Raw genomic sequence first — 17,438 nt, forward strand, 5'->3', positions numbered from 1 at the left:
ATACATAATGACTTATTTAGAGATAAAAGGGGCAATTGTTCTGGGAATTATCTACAACTTACTCTCAAACTGTTCAGAAAAGAACACGCATATAAAGAGAAAAGAGAATGACAGAAAAACTGAGACAAAACCATAGGCAATTTGTAAATCTAAGTCAAAGGTTACTTGAGAGTTCTTTGTACTATTCTTACAATTTTTAAAGTTTGAAACTATAGCAAAAAAATAAATTTAGGAGTATATATGAAAGGAATGGTATCTCCCCACCTTCTGTCTTAAATAGGTTTTTGCATTCTAGAAAAACAACAGTACATGTGATTAAATGAAAATGAATAATTTGACAAATTAAGGGGATAAATCAGCCCCTAGGACTTCAGACCTGTATCATGACCCTTCTAAGTGATTAATTATAAGGAAGTTCAGATCCAGGACAATAGATGAAGAAGACAGATATGAATCAGAAGAAGAAACATAAGAAAGGAAATTAAGACACAAGAGAGGAAGTCGATACTACCTTATTTCAGAAACAAGGAAACTTAACTGCCTGTAAGAAAATGACTTTTCATGGTATAAGTTGAGAATTTTCAGAAACAAATAAGTTCCCTATAACCCTATCAGTGTTGAGTATTTAGAGCTGAATCACTTTTTACAAGCTAATGAACTGTCTGGTAACCTATAAAGTGTGATGCAAATACTTCCGACTGCCCTGTATTAAATTTGTTTTAATCATTTTTCCACCCCCCATCCACTCTCTAGAATCACAGAAGTGCTGAAAGACACAAATCTTCAGGTAGGAATTAGAAGTGTCCTGTAGGCCTTGGCTGATTGGCTCAGTGGATAGAAGATCAGCCAAGCATGCGGTCGTCCCAGGTTCAATCCCCGGTCAAGGCTCACATGATCATCTGCTTCTCTTCCCCCACCCCCTTCTCTTTCTTCACCTCTTACAGCCAGAGGCTTGACTGGTTCTAGCATCAGCCCTGGGCACTGAGGATAAATCAGCTGGTCTGAGCCTCAGCCTCAGACGGAGTTTGCCAGATGGCTGGTTAGAGCACATGTGGGAATCTATCTCCCCTTCTCTCATTTAAAAGTAAATAAATTAATAAATAAATATTAAATTTTTTTAAGTGTCCTGTAGCCCTGGCTGGATAGCTCAGTAGGTTGAAGCATCATCCCAAAGCACCGAGGTTGCCAGTTTAATCCCAGTCAGGGCAAATGCAGGAAGTGACCAATCAATGCACAACTAAGTAGAACAACAAATGGATGAAATGGAAAAATATAGCCCACTGAGCCTAAACTGTAAAACAAGCTGAACACCTGCTTTTCTCCTGGAGTCTTGAATTTTGGTACATACTAGACAGAGGCTGCCTACGTGATCAGCCTTCAATGAAAACCTTGGGCATTGAGTCTCTAATGAGTTTGCCTGATAGACAATATTTGCAATTGTCACAATCTGATGCTGGAGGAATTATGCACACCCTTTGTGACTCCACCGAGAAAGGACCTTTGCAAGCTTGTGCCTGGTTTCCTCCAGACTCGTCCCATTTGCATTATTATTATTATTATTATTATTACTGAGAGGAGGGGAGACAGAGACAGACTCTCTGCATGTGCCCCCACCAGATCCACCTGGCAAGCCCCCTACCAGGAGATGCTCTGCCCATCTGAGCCACTGCTCGGTTGCCAAGCAACCAAGCTATTTTATTGCCTGAGGCAAAGCAATGGAGTCATTCTAAGTGCCCATGGCCAACTTTGCTTGAACCATTCAAGCTATGGCTGTGGGAGGGGAAGTGTGGGAGTGAAGAAAACGGTCACTTCTCCTGGGTGTCTTGACTGGAATTTGAACCCGGCACTTCCATGGTAGGCTGACGCTCAACTACTGAGCCAACTGGCCAGGGCCCACATTTGCCTTTTCCTTTGCTGATTTTGCTTTGTCTCTTCTCACTGTAATAAACTGTAGCAGCAAGTATGACTATATGCTGAGTCCCAGGAATTCTAGCAAATCACCGAACCTGGAGGTGGCCTGCGGGATCCCTGACACCACTAGTCTCTCTACACCTCGCCTGTATAAACTATCTACCAGTTTCTATACTGGAGCTGTATTGGAGACAACACGCCAACCAAATCAGTAGTACCGAAGTCCAATGATAAAAAATTCCTGACTTCTTTGCTAATGACAGTTGCAGATTTACTTACTATCTGAAAACTTTTTATTCAGCAACTCAACATGGAGAAATCTCTCCAGTCCTTGTTTTCTCACCAGTATTTACAAGGCAGTTTTCCTGATCAATCCCCAGCCCTGCTCTTCCCTGGATTCCACCTCAGCACCACACAGAGCCTCGCCTGGAAGGTCGGGTGATCTGGCCCCTGTGTCATTGAGTTTCCTGACCAGAAAATAAGATCGCTTATGAAACAGCCTTTGTTCTGTGTTACTATGAGTAAGATCACACGACGTCAATTGCCGGGAAGATCCATTACCAGTCTACTCGAATATACGGAAACGTAAGCTAATTGAGAGTAACAAGAACAAGGAGGCAAACCAAAGAATGGCCTGTCGCAGAAACTGAAACACAGGTTTTCCAATATCAGACTTGGAGGATACGGCTTGACTGAATTTCTCATCACCCAGAACAGAATTTCTCAGCATCCTTTCAAAAGCACAATAAACTGTACTTAACAGGTAGAATTTCAATTAAAGCTTATTGCCATTATATTAAAGGAGCCTGGGGTCCAGAGAACCAGGAGGGGATAGATGTGTCTCACTTTACGATTAATTGATACAGACACAGTTTCTGTGTGCCAAAGAAGACTTTGATATATAATATAGTAATTTATGGGGGGAAAGCCATGGAAACAATATACTTAACGAATTCCATAAGGATCTAATTTGGTTTTGTTAACAGATTAATTTAGTAGGCTGATATAAAATGTCTATCCATATACACTACACCTATAATTTTTTTTTTTTTTTTTTTTTTTTGCGAGACAGACAGAAAGGGATAGAGAAGCATCACCTCGTAGTTGTGGCACTTTCGGTTGTTCATTGATTACTTCTCACACGTGCCTTGACTGGGTGAGGGGGCTCAAACTGAGCCAGTGCCCACCTTGCTCGAGCCAGCGACAATGGGATCATGTCTGTGACCCCAGACTCAAGTCGACAACCCTGCGCTCAAGCCAGAAGAGTCTGCACGTAAGCCTGCAATCTCAGGGTTTCACACCTGGGTTGATACTACACCCATAATTAACAGACTTGTGAATAATTTCTACCTATATCATAAACTTTATCTTTCAAATCCAAATGAGAGGCCTAACCTGCAGTGGTGCAGTGGACAAAATATCGGCCTGGAATGCTGAGGTTGCCAGTTCAAAGCCCTGGCTTGCCTGATCATGACACACATGGGAATTGATGCTTCCTGCTCCTTCCCCTCTTCTCTCTCTCTCTTCTTCTCTTCCCCCTCCCCCTACTGCCTCTCTAAAATGAAAAAATAAAATAAAAATTTTAAACCCAAGTGATAACGTATTATTACCTTAACTTCATTATTAACTTCGTTAACCTTAAACCTATTCCAGAAGATTGAGGGGAAGCAGTATTATAAAGTAGTGTCAACATAGAAAGCAGCAAAGTAAATTTTGATTGTGTCCTACCTCTGCTCGACCCTCATAGTAGGTTAGCATGGACTTTGTTAGCACAAAAAGTCTCTCTTTGTAGTTTAAGGGTGATGTCTTCTTTTTCTGCTGTGACCTTTTAATAAGAATCTCTTCTAGAATAGTGTTAAAATTCATCTCGGTCTTCTGATCACTCCTTCTCCTGCCATTGAAGATCCCAGTATTCTGAAGTGAGAAAATGAAGTAAGATGTGACATTTTAATTTTCCAAGGATGCTGTCATTTCAAACTACCAAAATAGACTTTCTCCCCACCACCGCTGGAGCCAACGACTCTCATTCTATGCACCTGGATGAGAACGGCCAGAACACAAAAGCTCAACCTCTACTCTACCCCCATCTCATCTTGTTCACCCATATGCCAGCACTTTATAAGGAAGTCTAACCAAGGTCGGCCATGATGATGCTTCACTCCTTTGTACCTCCCCAGGATTCCTGAACTTTCTGGCACACTCCTGCTATTGCATTGCAAGGAAGCAAATATCTCAGAAAAGTACATTTCATCACCTGCCTGGCTGGTTGAAGCTGGGTTTTAAATTGCCTCAGGATCTTGGTACACAAAACAGACAAGCACATAGACGCAGCAAGCGTGTAAACAAAATGAATTATCATAGTGGTGGATGTGATTCAATCTCCAGCTCTAACAAGGATGTAATCTTGATCAAACATGCTAGTCCCCAAAGCCACAGGGATGTTATCTGATGTCTACACTGCCACACTCCACAGTTGTCTTCTTAACCACAAGAGAAAAGGAAACCCATTCACAGCTAACCTACTCAGCCCATATTAGGAGCCCCATAACCTGATCATCCACACCTAGACTGACCCGCCTTTTTTTTTTTCCTTCTTTTCCAGGTGAGAGGAGGGAAGATAGAGAGACAGACTCCAGCAAGCACCCCGACCAGGATCTACCTAGCAATCCCCATCCAAGGCTGATGCTCTGCCCCTCTGGGGCCATGCTTGTAACCAAGTTATTTTTAGCGCCTGTGGCAGAGGCTCCCCAGAGCCATCTTCAGTGCCCAGGCTGATGCAATCAAACCAATCGAACCATGGCTGTAGGAAGAGGAAGAGAGAGAGCGAAAAGGAGAGGGAGGGGTGAAGAAGCAGATGGTCGCCTCTCCTGTGTGCCCTGACTGGGAATCGACTGGGACATCCACACAATGGGCCAATGCTCTACCACTGAGCCAACAAGCCAGGGCCTGAGCTTTCTAATGGTAAACAAAATTTAACTATGTGAAAACCCAAAGATACTCAGATACTGAAGATTCTTATCTGAGACAAATTGAATTCATGACAGCTGTTTCTTCCCTTCCTTCACCACACCTTTATAATTAGTCATTGCATATTAAACCACAAAGGCACTGGAAGTCATGAGAGAAGGGGTTACCTGAGACCACAGCCAGAGACTTGACATGGAGTTAGCCACTGAGGAATTCCACCATCTTCACACCCAACCTGATACCTCAGTGGCACCCTTGCAACTCCCTAGTACTGATCTGTCATCCTCCAATCAGACCCTTCCTTTTTCCACATGGTTACTTTATAGCAGTTTAATCTTGGTACATCGGTTCCTTCATTCATAAAATATGAAAGTAAAAACCACAAAGTTATTGTGAAATTTAATGAGATGTCAAAAACACTCAGTTGTTTTGAAAACATTATACAAGTGTTTATCATTATTTTTTTAATCCTACTGCTCTTTTCCTAGCTCTTTTCAAACATTATAATATGGACCATAATAGTAGCTTTCTATCTGGTCTTCCTTTACTCAGAATCTTGCCTCATGTTACTCGAACTATATATCTCTCATTCCCATCAAATCACTCTTCAAAGACACCTCTTCCATCATGCCATTTCATTCACCAGAAACCTGCGATGCCTCCTCAAAGCCCCTTACCATCTGCAGGATAAAGTCAAAACTCCTTAGTTTGACTCTGGAGATTGTCTAGAATCTCACTAAAATCTAACATCAAATCTTTACTTCTACTGTTCCTCAGATATTCCACACCCAGTCAAAATACTCAGCATTCCAGGCCTAGGGAGTCCCCTCTCTCCCTATGAAAACTCCACTAGCTCAAAATTCACCTCCTTAATGAAGCCTTTCCTGATGACTTCAATTAATTAAAAATCTTCAATTCATGTACCTATTATCTCTGTATCACTAATCATAAAGCTCATCATAAACTTCCATGTTCTATAGGAATTAATGTACATATTTTAATTTTCACCTAGATATTAAGCTCCCAGAAAAATAGTTCTCAACCTTAAGTACACATTAGAATCACCAAAGGAGATTTTTTTTAATGCAGATGTGCAGGACCCAGATATTTTTATTCATTTGGTCTGGAGTGAGGCCCAGGGAACCATGATTTAATGTATAGGTATATTTGAGAGTCACTGTCTTAAAGAAAGAGATTGGGCTCTTACACTAACTCTTTATACCATTCTGGGTTTTTACAGCAGCCTCTCAATAGGCAATTGGATAACACAGTGGTCCCCAACCCCCGGGCCATGGACCAGTACTGGTCCGTGGGCCATTTGGTACCGGTCCACAGAGAAAGAATAAATAACTTACATTATTTCCGTTTTATTTATATTTAAGTCTGAACGATGTTTTATTTTTTTTAAATGACCAGATTCCCTCTGTTACATCTATCTAAGACTCATTCTTGACGTGTCTCGGTCACGTGATACATTTATCCATCCCACCCTAAAGGCCGGTCCGTGAAAATATTTTCTGACATTAAACCGGTCTGTGGCCCAAAAAAGGTTGGGGACCACTAGGATAACAGACCAATTAACCATTAGCTACAGTAAGATGAGAAGTCAGAAAAAAATCTCTTGTTCCTTTTGCATCTAAGTCCTCCATATTCTAAATTAAAATTTTGGTATTATCTTTTTTTTTTTTTTTTTTTGCTGAGAAATTGCTGGCCTGTAAATACCACTTCTTTAGAAATTATCTTTTCATCTTTGCACAACATATCTTCAATGCAGGGTGAAAATGATGAGTTGAAAGAATGAATTGTAAGGAGAAAGCAAGCTATGCCCTGAAAAACAGGCCACATGCAAATGTGTAGTTCCTAGCCAAGTGAGCAATACCATAGTTACCAAACAGAAGGCAGACTTTTAGAAGGCCCGGGAGGGTAAGTGGGGTGTGGTTCATCTGCAATTCCAGAGGCAAGTAGTCTCAACATCAAGGGCAGGTGATTCAAAAAGCTTAAAAGTAGGTTTCACAATATGGATGAAAATTTAGAATACAATCATTAAAGCTAAAAGATAATGGAGAAAAATCCCAAAGGAAATTGACTTCTAACCCAGAATTCTATACTCAGCCAAACTATCAATGCAGTGGAAAAAGAATAAAAACATTTTTCAAATATGCAAGGCTTTAAATTTTTTATCTCCTATTCACCCTTCTCAAAAAGCCACTTGAGGATGTACTCTACCAAAATAAAGAAATAAGACACAAAATATGTGGAATCTAGGAAACAAAGCTTCCAACACAAAAGAGAGGCCAGGAGACCCTCCCAGACAGCAGTAAAGGGAAAGCCTAAGATGACACGGAGCAGCAAGCCCAAGAGAGCACAAAAGGTCCTTGGAAAGAATTATTTCAAGAGATGAACCTGAAGGTATTGGGGGGAGATTTACAATAAATGAGTAAAATTTTGTCGACTTAAAAAAATAAATCAATTAATTCCAGGGAAAACAAAAGAAATGTGCAAAAAAGGAAAAATAATCACAGTATTCTACAGAATTCAGCTATAGCCATCTAGAACATCAAATAAAGTAAACAAAAAATAATAATCTTACTACCAGCATAAATATATTGGAGGTGAGTGCAGGAAATGTGCTTGTGTGTGGGTGGGGGAGGACATTGTGAAAGAGCTGTGTCCTCCCCAGCTCTACTAGGAAGTCAGTAAAGCATACCGAAAATTGAAAACCAAGAAGTGGCAACATCAGTAGGTGCACATTGAGAGTGACAGTACTACAATATTTTTTAAAACTAAAAATATCTGCCTCTGAGAATCAGGAAATTATTGCAAGATGGCAGTAAGAGGGTGTATGTTCTCTCTCTCCTCCCCTAAAAGTCTTTAACGTTATAAAACATAAAACCAAAGGAAAACAACCCCATCTCCCAATGAATGAAAGATGGCCTTCAACCCCAAGCTATACACTACAAAACATGTTATCAGCCAAATACTGTGAAAAGTGGACCAAAATAAAGGAGGGGGCTGAGAGTAGATTTCTCTAAAAGTAAGTATCATTATCCTGAAGGGTCAATCCAATGACCTTTTGATAAGATCAGTGAAATCCACAGAGATAAATAATCATTGGAGAATTAAGAAGTATCCCTATGGAATTATTATTTATATAGAAAAATAATAATAAAAATTATAAGTACCATGATCAAACTTTTACAATTTGTTTTGTGTTAGCACTGTGCTAAACACTAAGCACCTTAGATCAACTCAGCTCTCAACAAACCTTTTCAAGTAGGTACTATTGCTATCTGTATTTTATAAGCCACATAGTAAAAATAAGAGGCAGGGTTTTTTTTTGTTTTTTTTACAGAGACAGAGAGTCAGAGAGAGGGATAGATAGGGACAGACAGACAGGAACAGAGAGAGATGAGAAGCATCAAGCATTAGTTTTTCATTGCAACACAGTTGTTCATTAATTGCTTTCTCATATGTGCCTTGACCGTGGGCCTTCAGCAGACTGAGTAACCCCATGCTTGCGCCAGTGACCTTGGATCCAAGCTGGTGAGCTTTGCTCAAGCCAGATGAGCCCTTACTGGCAACCTCGGGGTCTCGAACCTGGGTCCTCCACATCCCAGTCTGACGCTCTATCCACTGCGCCATCGCCTGGTCAGGCGAGAGGCAGGTTTTAATACAGGCAAACTAACCACAAAGCCTGCACTATTAAACACTCCATGACATGGCCTCTCTAATAGAAGGGAAGGGAGAATTGAAGGAGAAAGCATAATAACAGGCCACTTTCAGAAAACAACTGGATTCAATCTCTAGATTTCAACAGAGATAATTTATGATTTCCAAGGCATCACTCAGAGGCACACCAATCACTCAGTACCAAAAGCTAAAAGAAGGTGTTCTCTCTGAATGAAAGAAATAACAGAGTGGATGTTCTAAATTAGAAAATAAAGATAAAACAAAATTTCAGACACCTGAAATGCTAAGGTCACTGGTTCGAAACCCTGGGCTTGCCTGGTCAAGGCACATATGGAAATTGATGCTTCCTGCTCCTCCCCCACTTCTCTCTAAAATAAATAAATAAAATCTTAAAGACAAAAAATTTCAGAGTACTCCGGCTTAATCTCCCCGCAATTCTCCATTCCACAAACAGCTGACCCACTCATGAATAAGAAGCACAAAGGAACCTCTGTTACAAACATCTTTAAATAAAACTCAAAGCTGCAACGTAAGTGTCTTCTTCTGTATCTCACTGGAGTTAAACACAAGAACACTATTCACTTTACCTTAGCTGCTTATTGGTAAAAGTTAAGAAATCTTAACAAACAATCCTAAAATTTCTATGGAACCACAAAGACCCCAAATTGCCAAAGTAAACTTGAGAAAGAACAAAACCGGAGGCATCATGCTCCATGAGTTCAAACTACATTGCAAAGCCATAGTAACCAAAACAGCATAGTATTGGCCAAAAAACAGATGCATAGATAAATGGAACTGAATATAAAACCTATGAAAGAACAGAAAGAAATAAACCCATGAATATATGGTCATTTATTTTATGACAAATGAGCCAAGAATATTCAATAAATGGTGGTGGAAAATCTGGATAACCACATGCAAAAGAAATAAAATTGGACCAATATCTTAAACCATACACAAAAATTAACTCAAAATGGATTAAAGACTTGAATGTAAAACCTGAAATCATAAAACTCCTAAAAAGAAAAACATAGGTGGTAAGCTCTTTGACATAGGTCTTAGTGATGATTTTTTATGTATGACACCAAAAGCAAAGGCAACAAAAGCAAAAATAAACAAGTAGGAGTACATCAAACTAAAAAGCTTCTGCACAGCCAGGAAAGCATCAACAAAATGAAGAGGCACCAACTGAATGGAAGAAAATATTTGCAAATCAGATATGTGATATGCAATTTGATTAATATCCAAATATATAAAGAACTCATACAACTCAATAGCAATATAAGCTAAGTAAAAAATGGGGAGAAGATCTGAATGCTTTTCCAAAGAAGACATACAGACAGCTAACATGGACATGAAAAGCTGTTTGACATCACTAATCATCAGGGAAATGCAAATCAAAACCACAATGAGATATCACCTCACACCTGTTGGAATGGCTACTGCCAAAAAGACAAAAAGTTAGTGCTGGCAAGGATGTGGGTAAGAAGGGAACCCTTTTTCACTGTTGGTGGGAATGTAAGTTGGTGTAGCCACTAAGGAAAACAGTATGGAGGTTCCTCGAAAAACTTAAGAAAACTACTATATGATTCGGCAATTCCACTTCTGGGTATTTATACAAAGAAAACAGAAACAATAACTCAAAAAGATTTATGTACCTCCATGTTCATTGCAGCATTACTTATAATAGCCAAGACATGAAAGCAACCTAAGTGTCCATCAATGGATGAATGGATAAAGAAAATATGGTTTATATTCAAAATGAAATGTTAGTCAACCACAAAAAATTTTTTCCCATTTTCAGTAACATGGATCAATCTCAATGGCATTATGCTAAGTGAAATAAGTCAGACAGAGAAAGATTAATACCATATAACTTTTACATGTGGATTCTTAAAAAAAAAAACCAAGCTTATAGATAGGGAGTGGGCAAAGTAGGAAAAGGAGATACCAACTTTCAATAATAAAATAAGTTAGTTTTGAGGATGTAATGTACAGCATGGTGACTACAGTTTAGAATACTAGACTGCATATTTGAAAGTTGCTAAGAGTGCATCTTAATGTCAATTATACTTATTGTGATCATTTTGCAGTATATACAAAAATTGAATCATTATATTATACAACTGAAACTAATGTTATGTCAATTATACCTCAAGTTTTTAAAAATTAAAAATGAATTTTAAAAAGGTTTGGAAAACCTAACCGTAATATTGAATTTGAACACTAGTATTCAGAAGTAGATAATGGAATCAGTCACTGATTCACCCATGAGAAACCCAAACTACCAAGAAGTTATATTCTCTGTCCAGTGTTGCAAATCTGAGTACCAGACTAAAGGTTCTTAGTTTCACAGTCTGGCAATTTTAACCAGATCTTAGTACCTTCTTCATCATGAAAACACAGCAGCTAGGGCTTTGCATTCTAGTCTATACAACCTTTCGTAATATGTCTAATCAAGGGAACAGAGGTGCTAACCAGAAAGGCAATCAGAGACAGAGGAAAACAAAAGTGATTGTGAGTTACCACATGATAGCATGGTAAGGGGTACAGTAAATAAGAAACAAATGTCCTAGTTATCAGGGTAGAGGAAGGACACACTCTTACTGGAAGGAGCAGAGTGACCTGACCAGGCAGTGACGCAGGGGATGAGCGTCAGCCTGGAACACAGAGGACCCAGGTTTGAAACCCGAGGTCTCTGGCTTGAGCGCAGGCTAATCCAGCTTGAGTGCAGGCTCACCAGCTTGAGTGTAGTGTCAACGGCTTGAGCATGGGATCATAGTCATGACCCCATGGTCGCTGGCTTGAGCCCAAGGTCACCGGCTTGAGCAAGGGGCAACGGCTCAGCTGCAGCCCCCAAGTCAAGGCACATATGAGAAAGCAATCAATGAACAACTAAGATGCCACAACTATGAGTTGATGCTTCTCATCTCTCTCCTTTCCTGTCTGTCCCTGTCCCTCTCTTTGTCTCTCTCTGTCTCTGTCGCCAAAAAAGGAGGGTTTTGAGTTCAAAAAAAGTGGACTAAGACATTAAAAGAGTGGATTGTTTCCAGCCAGGACAGCTTCCATAAGGGGAATTCAGGGTTCTTATCAGTCAGATTACCCCACTGGTGTTAAACAGGAGATTCCACTCCTGGGAGAGTCTGAAACTGCAATTAGAATAGTTATTAAGTTTTGGTTTGGTGGGATGGCTTAACAAAAGTGACTCCATTTTGACCTATTCTTTCCTTAAGAAGACAAAGGGATATGTGCAAAAGTAATATGTGGATCATCTTCAACGTAGAGACAAACACTTTCTCTGGATTTAGAGCAGTTTTCACCTTCCCATCAGCTAGAAAGTTCATCTGGCAAATTCAACTTTCCTTATGTATTCCAGGCATCACGCAAGCGAGAGGAGGAGGAATAAAATGGAACCAGAACCTAGTCCTTGAATGGCTTCATGGACAGAGCTGCTCCACCAGCCTAGATAGCTAACCAACATTGTAAAAAAGAAACACATTTCTATCTTATTTTTGAAATTACATACAATGATTCTTTGTGATAATGGCTTTACCTTTATTTTACCTTATAGACACACCTTTGCAAAAACTTACAAAGCTTTCTAATATTTCTGAATGATCCTCCCTAGACTGTGCTGAAAAATTTAAATAAAGGAAGTATACTTTTATCATTTATTTCAATCAGAAAAATTATCTCAAGAAAATACTTGATTCACTCTTTGTGAATCAAGAACTTAGTAAGTATAATCTAAGCAATATCATATGTGGGAAAAAATAAACAGGTTTTTACTTTACTTTTCTAGATAAAATCTGATTCATACTGGGCTTTCTCCTTTCTTTTACTACTTACTATGAAATTTAAGTGGATTCACTTTGAGTGCCATTCTGGCATGGTTTCTCCCCAGATATGGGAATTTCTGATAAAAAAACAAGTATTTCTTTTTGTTTATGCTATTTCAAAGGGAAACGATAACCAGTGAAAACAGGCATAAATGGCAAGTACCTCAAGTGAGTAAAGTGATTTTCAGCGCATTTTACTAGGAGAAAACATGAGCAGAAAGAAAAATAATTTGGAAATTATATATAAAATAATCAAGTATCAATATGTGTTCCTTGGCTGCAGTACTCTAAATTGTTTTTAATGAGAAACATTTGTCTATGTCAATATATTGTTTTCTTATTGTTTTTAAATAGGAATAAAGAACCCAAGTCATTACTGCATTCAACTTTTTTACAGAATGAGAAAGCTTTTTAACAAAGTTAAAGAACAAATACAGAAAGGACAAATACAGAGGAGGACTCAATAATTTTTAAAATGTTAAAAGACATCTCAACTAGTTGAAATATATGATGAGAAAACTGTGGCAACCTGAATACTAACTGGATATTGATGACATTAAATTCTGGGAGTAAGATTTGTTTGGTGGTATTAAGATTTGATATCAAGATAGCGTTAAGTTGTTTTGGAGTTTTTTGGGTGTAATAATGGTATTGTGGTATATTTTTAAGAGTTCTTATATTTTAGAGCTACATACTGAAAAATTTAGAGATAAATTAATATCTCTGATTTGCTTCATAATCTGGTAAGGGGTACATGGGCATACAGACAGAATTAAATTGTCCTTGAGTTGATAACTATTGAAGCTGAGTGATGGATACAGGCATTCATTATGCTATCTTATTTTTGTTTAGGTTTGAAATTTTCCCTATCAAAACATTTAAAAATGTATTTAAGGGTTTTTCCCTTAAATGTTTTTTCTTGTCCCAGTCATCCAATACTTTGGAACTGGTAAGAAAAAGAATAGAAAAAAGGTGAAAGGAGGAAGACAAGAAAGGGAGGGGGGAAAAGAATCAAAGCAGACAAGTAAAAGTAAAAAAAGGTAAGTGAGCTCTCCTTTATAATAATGTCTTTCCCAAAGATGTTATTACCACCCTACCTACCTCATCATGAAAGCTCTTCCAATGATTCCTTGAGTCAAATGGGCCACTCTCCTTTATAATAATGTCTTCCTCAAGGATGTTATTACCACACTACCTCGCTCATCATGAAAGCTCTTCCAATGACTCCTTGAGTCAACTGAGACACAAAATAATGTAATGTGATACTATCTCTTCTTGGACAAACAGGAATGTGTGTCTCTAGCAACCAAAAATAAAACCAGTCTACGGGACATTTGTCCTTGTTTTAACTCCTCCACTCTCTTTATTTCTTTTCCCAACTGAAACTATGGAGCATACTAAAAAATAAGAAGGCAAAATTGACAAGAGAAATAGTTGCCCTTACTTCTAGGACTTGTGGAGTTCAGTTATTGAAGAATTTCACAAACAAACGCCAGCAGTTATATATCTGATCCTTAAGAGGAAAATATTAACTGAAAAAAAAAAATGCTAATTCTATAGAAAACATTCTCATACATCACTTGTAACAATAAAAAATTATAAACTACATTCAAAAAGTATCACGGATATAAGCCAGGATCTAATTCCTATTGAGAAAATGTCCAGTGACCTTTTCCATACCCTATCTCTAATGAAGAAAATTGATATGTACTTTCTTATTCTTTGCTCCACCCATCATGGTCATTATCTGGCCCATTATGATATGCGATGCTCCTGTTTTTAAAAATACATGCACTCATAAACACTCCTCCATTGAGACAGGGTCTACATCCTCTTGAATCTGAGCGGGCTTTTGACACCTTTGACTACTACAGTATAGCAGAAGGGATCTTATCCTCTGAAGCTAAGTCAGAAAAGGCCCAACAGCTCTTATCTAGTTCATTTGGACTCTTTCAACAGTCCCTCTTCGAAGCCAGCTACCATAGTGAGAGAAGCTTCCACTGAACAGAAAAGCCACATATAGGCATTCTTGTGGAGAATTTCAGCTGAGCCCAGCCTTCAAATCATCCCAGCCAGGGAGCCAGACACATAAGTGAGAAAACTTTCAGACAATTCCAGCCCCAAGTTGTCTGAGTCACTTCCAGCTTTCAAGATTCTTAAGATAAAAGCACAGACACTGTGGAGTAGACACCTTGTGCTGTCCAATTCTTACTTACAGATTCCTTGAGAATCTTGATAAAATGGCGGTTGGTGTTGTATACCTTTAAGTTGAGGGTGGTTTGATACACAGCAATAGATAACTGGGACATATTATACTATATCATTCTTTTTATGTTTGTATTTTTTTCATAAAGATTTTTAAATTCAATTTATTGGGGTGGTGTTGGTTAACAGAATTACATAGGTTTCAAGTGTACATTTCTATGATACATGATGCAAGGCTATCAAGATATTGTAAAACAGGGTAGGGCATTTTGCACACCACCATCCTTACCCGCTATACAGAGCACATACCCCAGGAGGGTTGATAAATATAGTTACTAAATACCACCAAATGTACACCTGAACTAACAAAAAATACATTTTATATTACCATTTAATACATTTGCTTTACGGTACACTTTAAAATTGAAGTTACACTGGTTTAAACAGCATAAAAAGCAAAATTTCTATCACTCAGCTAAAATTCCAGAATACATGCCTTGTCTAGGATGAACCTATCTACAGTAGCTAATCATCCTAAAGTCTGCTACTCTATAAAAATATGGTATTACCTCCATTACTGGGTGCAACTGGTGCTTTTTATTGATCAAAGCATCAAGTCATACTAGTATAAAGACCTGGACAAGGAAGTGGCACATTAATTCATGCTCCTTTCTTAGTTCTGCTCAGGACCTGCCTGACTTGCTATCCATATCAAAGTCTAAGAAACTGAATTTACCAGTTTCACTATCATCATAAGAAACACTGAGCACCACCACCTGCAGAGCAGAATACTGTAATTCGAAAGAGGTATCTTCCCCACAATAGTAGCTGAGTGAGTTTAATACAGAGGCACTCAACCTGCCCAGTATGACCACATAACTCATATATATCCCAACCTGGACTGATGACTGAAACTGTTTGAATAGTGGATATACCCTTTCATTCCAAAATTAGAAATAAAATATACCTCTGAAGTTGGTAATACACAGACTAGTTTATTTTAAATCCTCAATCCCATCCTCTCCTGCCATCTCAATTCCTTCTGGCCTGCAGTCCCCCCCTCGCTTCGACGCACCTGACCCCTCTGGACTGTCATCTCCTTCGACACAGTAGCATCACTTGCATTTGTCATAAACCATTCCCTGACCCATATTCACCTCCAAACACCATATTACTCTGTTCTCCTTTACAGGCTCAATTCTTGAAGAATGGGATGAGGGCTGCTGTCTCTACTTTTCATTATGTACTTCCCTCTAACCACTCCTGTTGGGTTCTATCTCCAGTGTGTCACCAAGACTGCATTTGTCAAAGTCACCAAGGGCCTCCTTGTTGCTAAACCCAGTGGTCACTTCTCAGTTCTTATCTTACTTGACCTCCCAGCCATGTTTAACACAACGGACCATTCTCTCTTTGAAATGCTTAACTCTCTTGGTTCTCCGGAACACCGTTTCCTAGATTTGTCTCCGATCTCCGAGACCACATCTTATCATCTCAGTCCCCTTTACTGGCTTCTGTTTTTCTGCTTTAATTCTAAACCCTGGTGTGTACCAGGGCTCTATCCAGGGCTTGCTTTGCTTCTTTATTTATACGTTCTTCTCAGGTATGGCCTCATCTACTTCCATAGCTTGAAATACCATCTCCAGGTTGATAACTGAAATCTACATCTTCAGTCCTGTTTGGACCCAAGAACATCAGATTTTTTAAGACTTTATTTATTCAATTTTCAGAGAGAAGAGAGAGAGAGAGAAAGAGGGAGGAGCAGGAAGCATCAACTCCCATATGTGCCCTTGACCAGGCAAGCCCAGGGTTTCGAACCGGCAACCTCAGTGTCCCAGGTCGACACTTCATCCCACTGCACCACCACAGGTCAGGCAAGAACATCAGATTTATATATCTAATTGCAAACCTCTTTATTTGAATGCTTAACAGGTATCTCAAATATATTATGGCTAAAACAGAAATCTAGATACCCCCCTAACACTTACTCTTTACCTACTCTTTGCAATCTGAGTAAGTGGTCTCACCACTTCTCTATCTTTTGTCAAAATTATAAGAGTTACCTTTGATTAATTCCTCTCTTTCATACTTCAAATCTAATCCATCAGCATATTCTAAACCTGAATATTCAAGTTTCTACTTCACTCTCTCCCCACTAGTGCAACAGATAGGAACAGCAGCAAACGTGACACAAGCTAAGGCTTAAAAATCTGCTTGCTTGTTTCTATCTCTTCTCTTACTTCTTTGTGATCACCGTCAGACTATGACCAGGTTAGCCTACTAGAGGGATGTAACATAAACACAAAGGAGGGCAGAGTTGTCCCAGCCATCTCAGCTGAGGCCATCCCAAACAGGCAACAGCAAGCTGGCCCCCTAAACACATCAGAGAACCCAAGACAACATCACAGAACTGACTACCCGACCCACAGCTCATTATAGACACACAGAAGCAAGAACAGTCATGATCAGCTAAGCCTGTCCCAGAACAGCAGACCTACCCAGACATCCCAACAACTCATGAGCAAAAAGAAATCCTTATTTCCGTACACCCCTGAGTTTACAGGGATATATGTTACCTGGCATTACTGGGGCAATTAATTGAAACAGCCACCATCACCCTTTATCAGGACTATTGCAGTATCCTCCTAATAACCCTTTCTCCATTCAATCAACACAAACTTATAAAAACCTAAGTCAGTTTATATCCTAAGTCCTGCTTAAATCCCCCAATGATTTCTCCACAGTTAGACTTAAACACAATCCTCTTAACCTAGCATACCACCTACTTGTCCCACCACATCTAGTACTACTCTCTGAATGGCCTACTAT

At 39.1% G+C, this 17,438-nt stretch overlaps 1 protein-coding gene across 3 annotated transcripts in view; it reads right to left on the reverse strand.

Annotated features, from left to right (window-relative positions):
* The window catches only part of TEC (tec protein tyrosine kinase), a 139,018-nt gene that overhangs the window by 105,147 nt on the left and 16,433 nt on the right, over positions 1-17,438 (reverse strand). For all 3 annotated transcript variants that reach the window (XM_066384405.1, XM_066384404.1, XM_066384406.1), the window contains one exon: positions 3,640-3,825. In XM_066384405.1, coding sequence (XP_066240502.1) covers positions 3,640-3,825 — 186 coding nt within the window. The remainder of the gene's footprint in view (positions 1-3,639; positions 3,826-17,438) is intronic.

This window comes from Saccopteryx leptura, chromosome 5, assembly GCF_036850995.1.
Source record: "Saccopteryx leptura isolate mSacLep1 chromosome 5, mSacLep1_pri_phased_curated, whole genome shotgun sequence".
NCBI classification, from domain to species: Eukaryota; Metazoa; Chordata; class Mammalia; order Chiroptera; family Emballonuridae; genus Saccopteryx; species Saccopteryx leptura.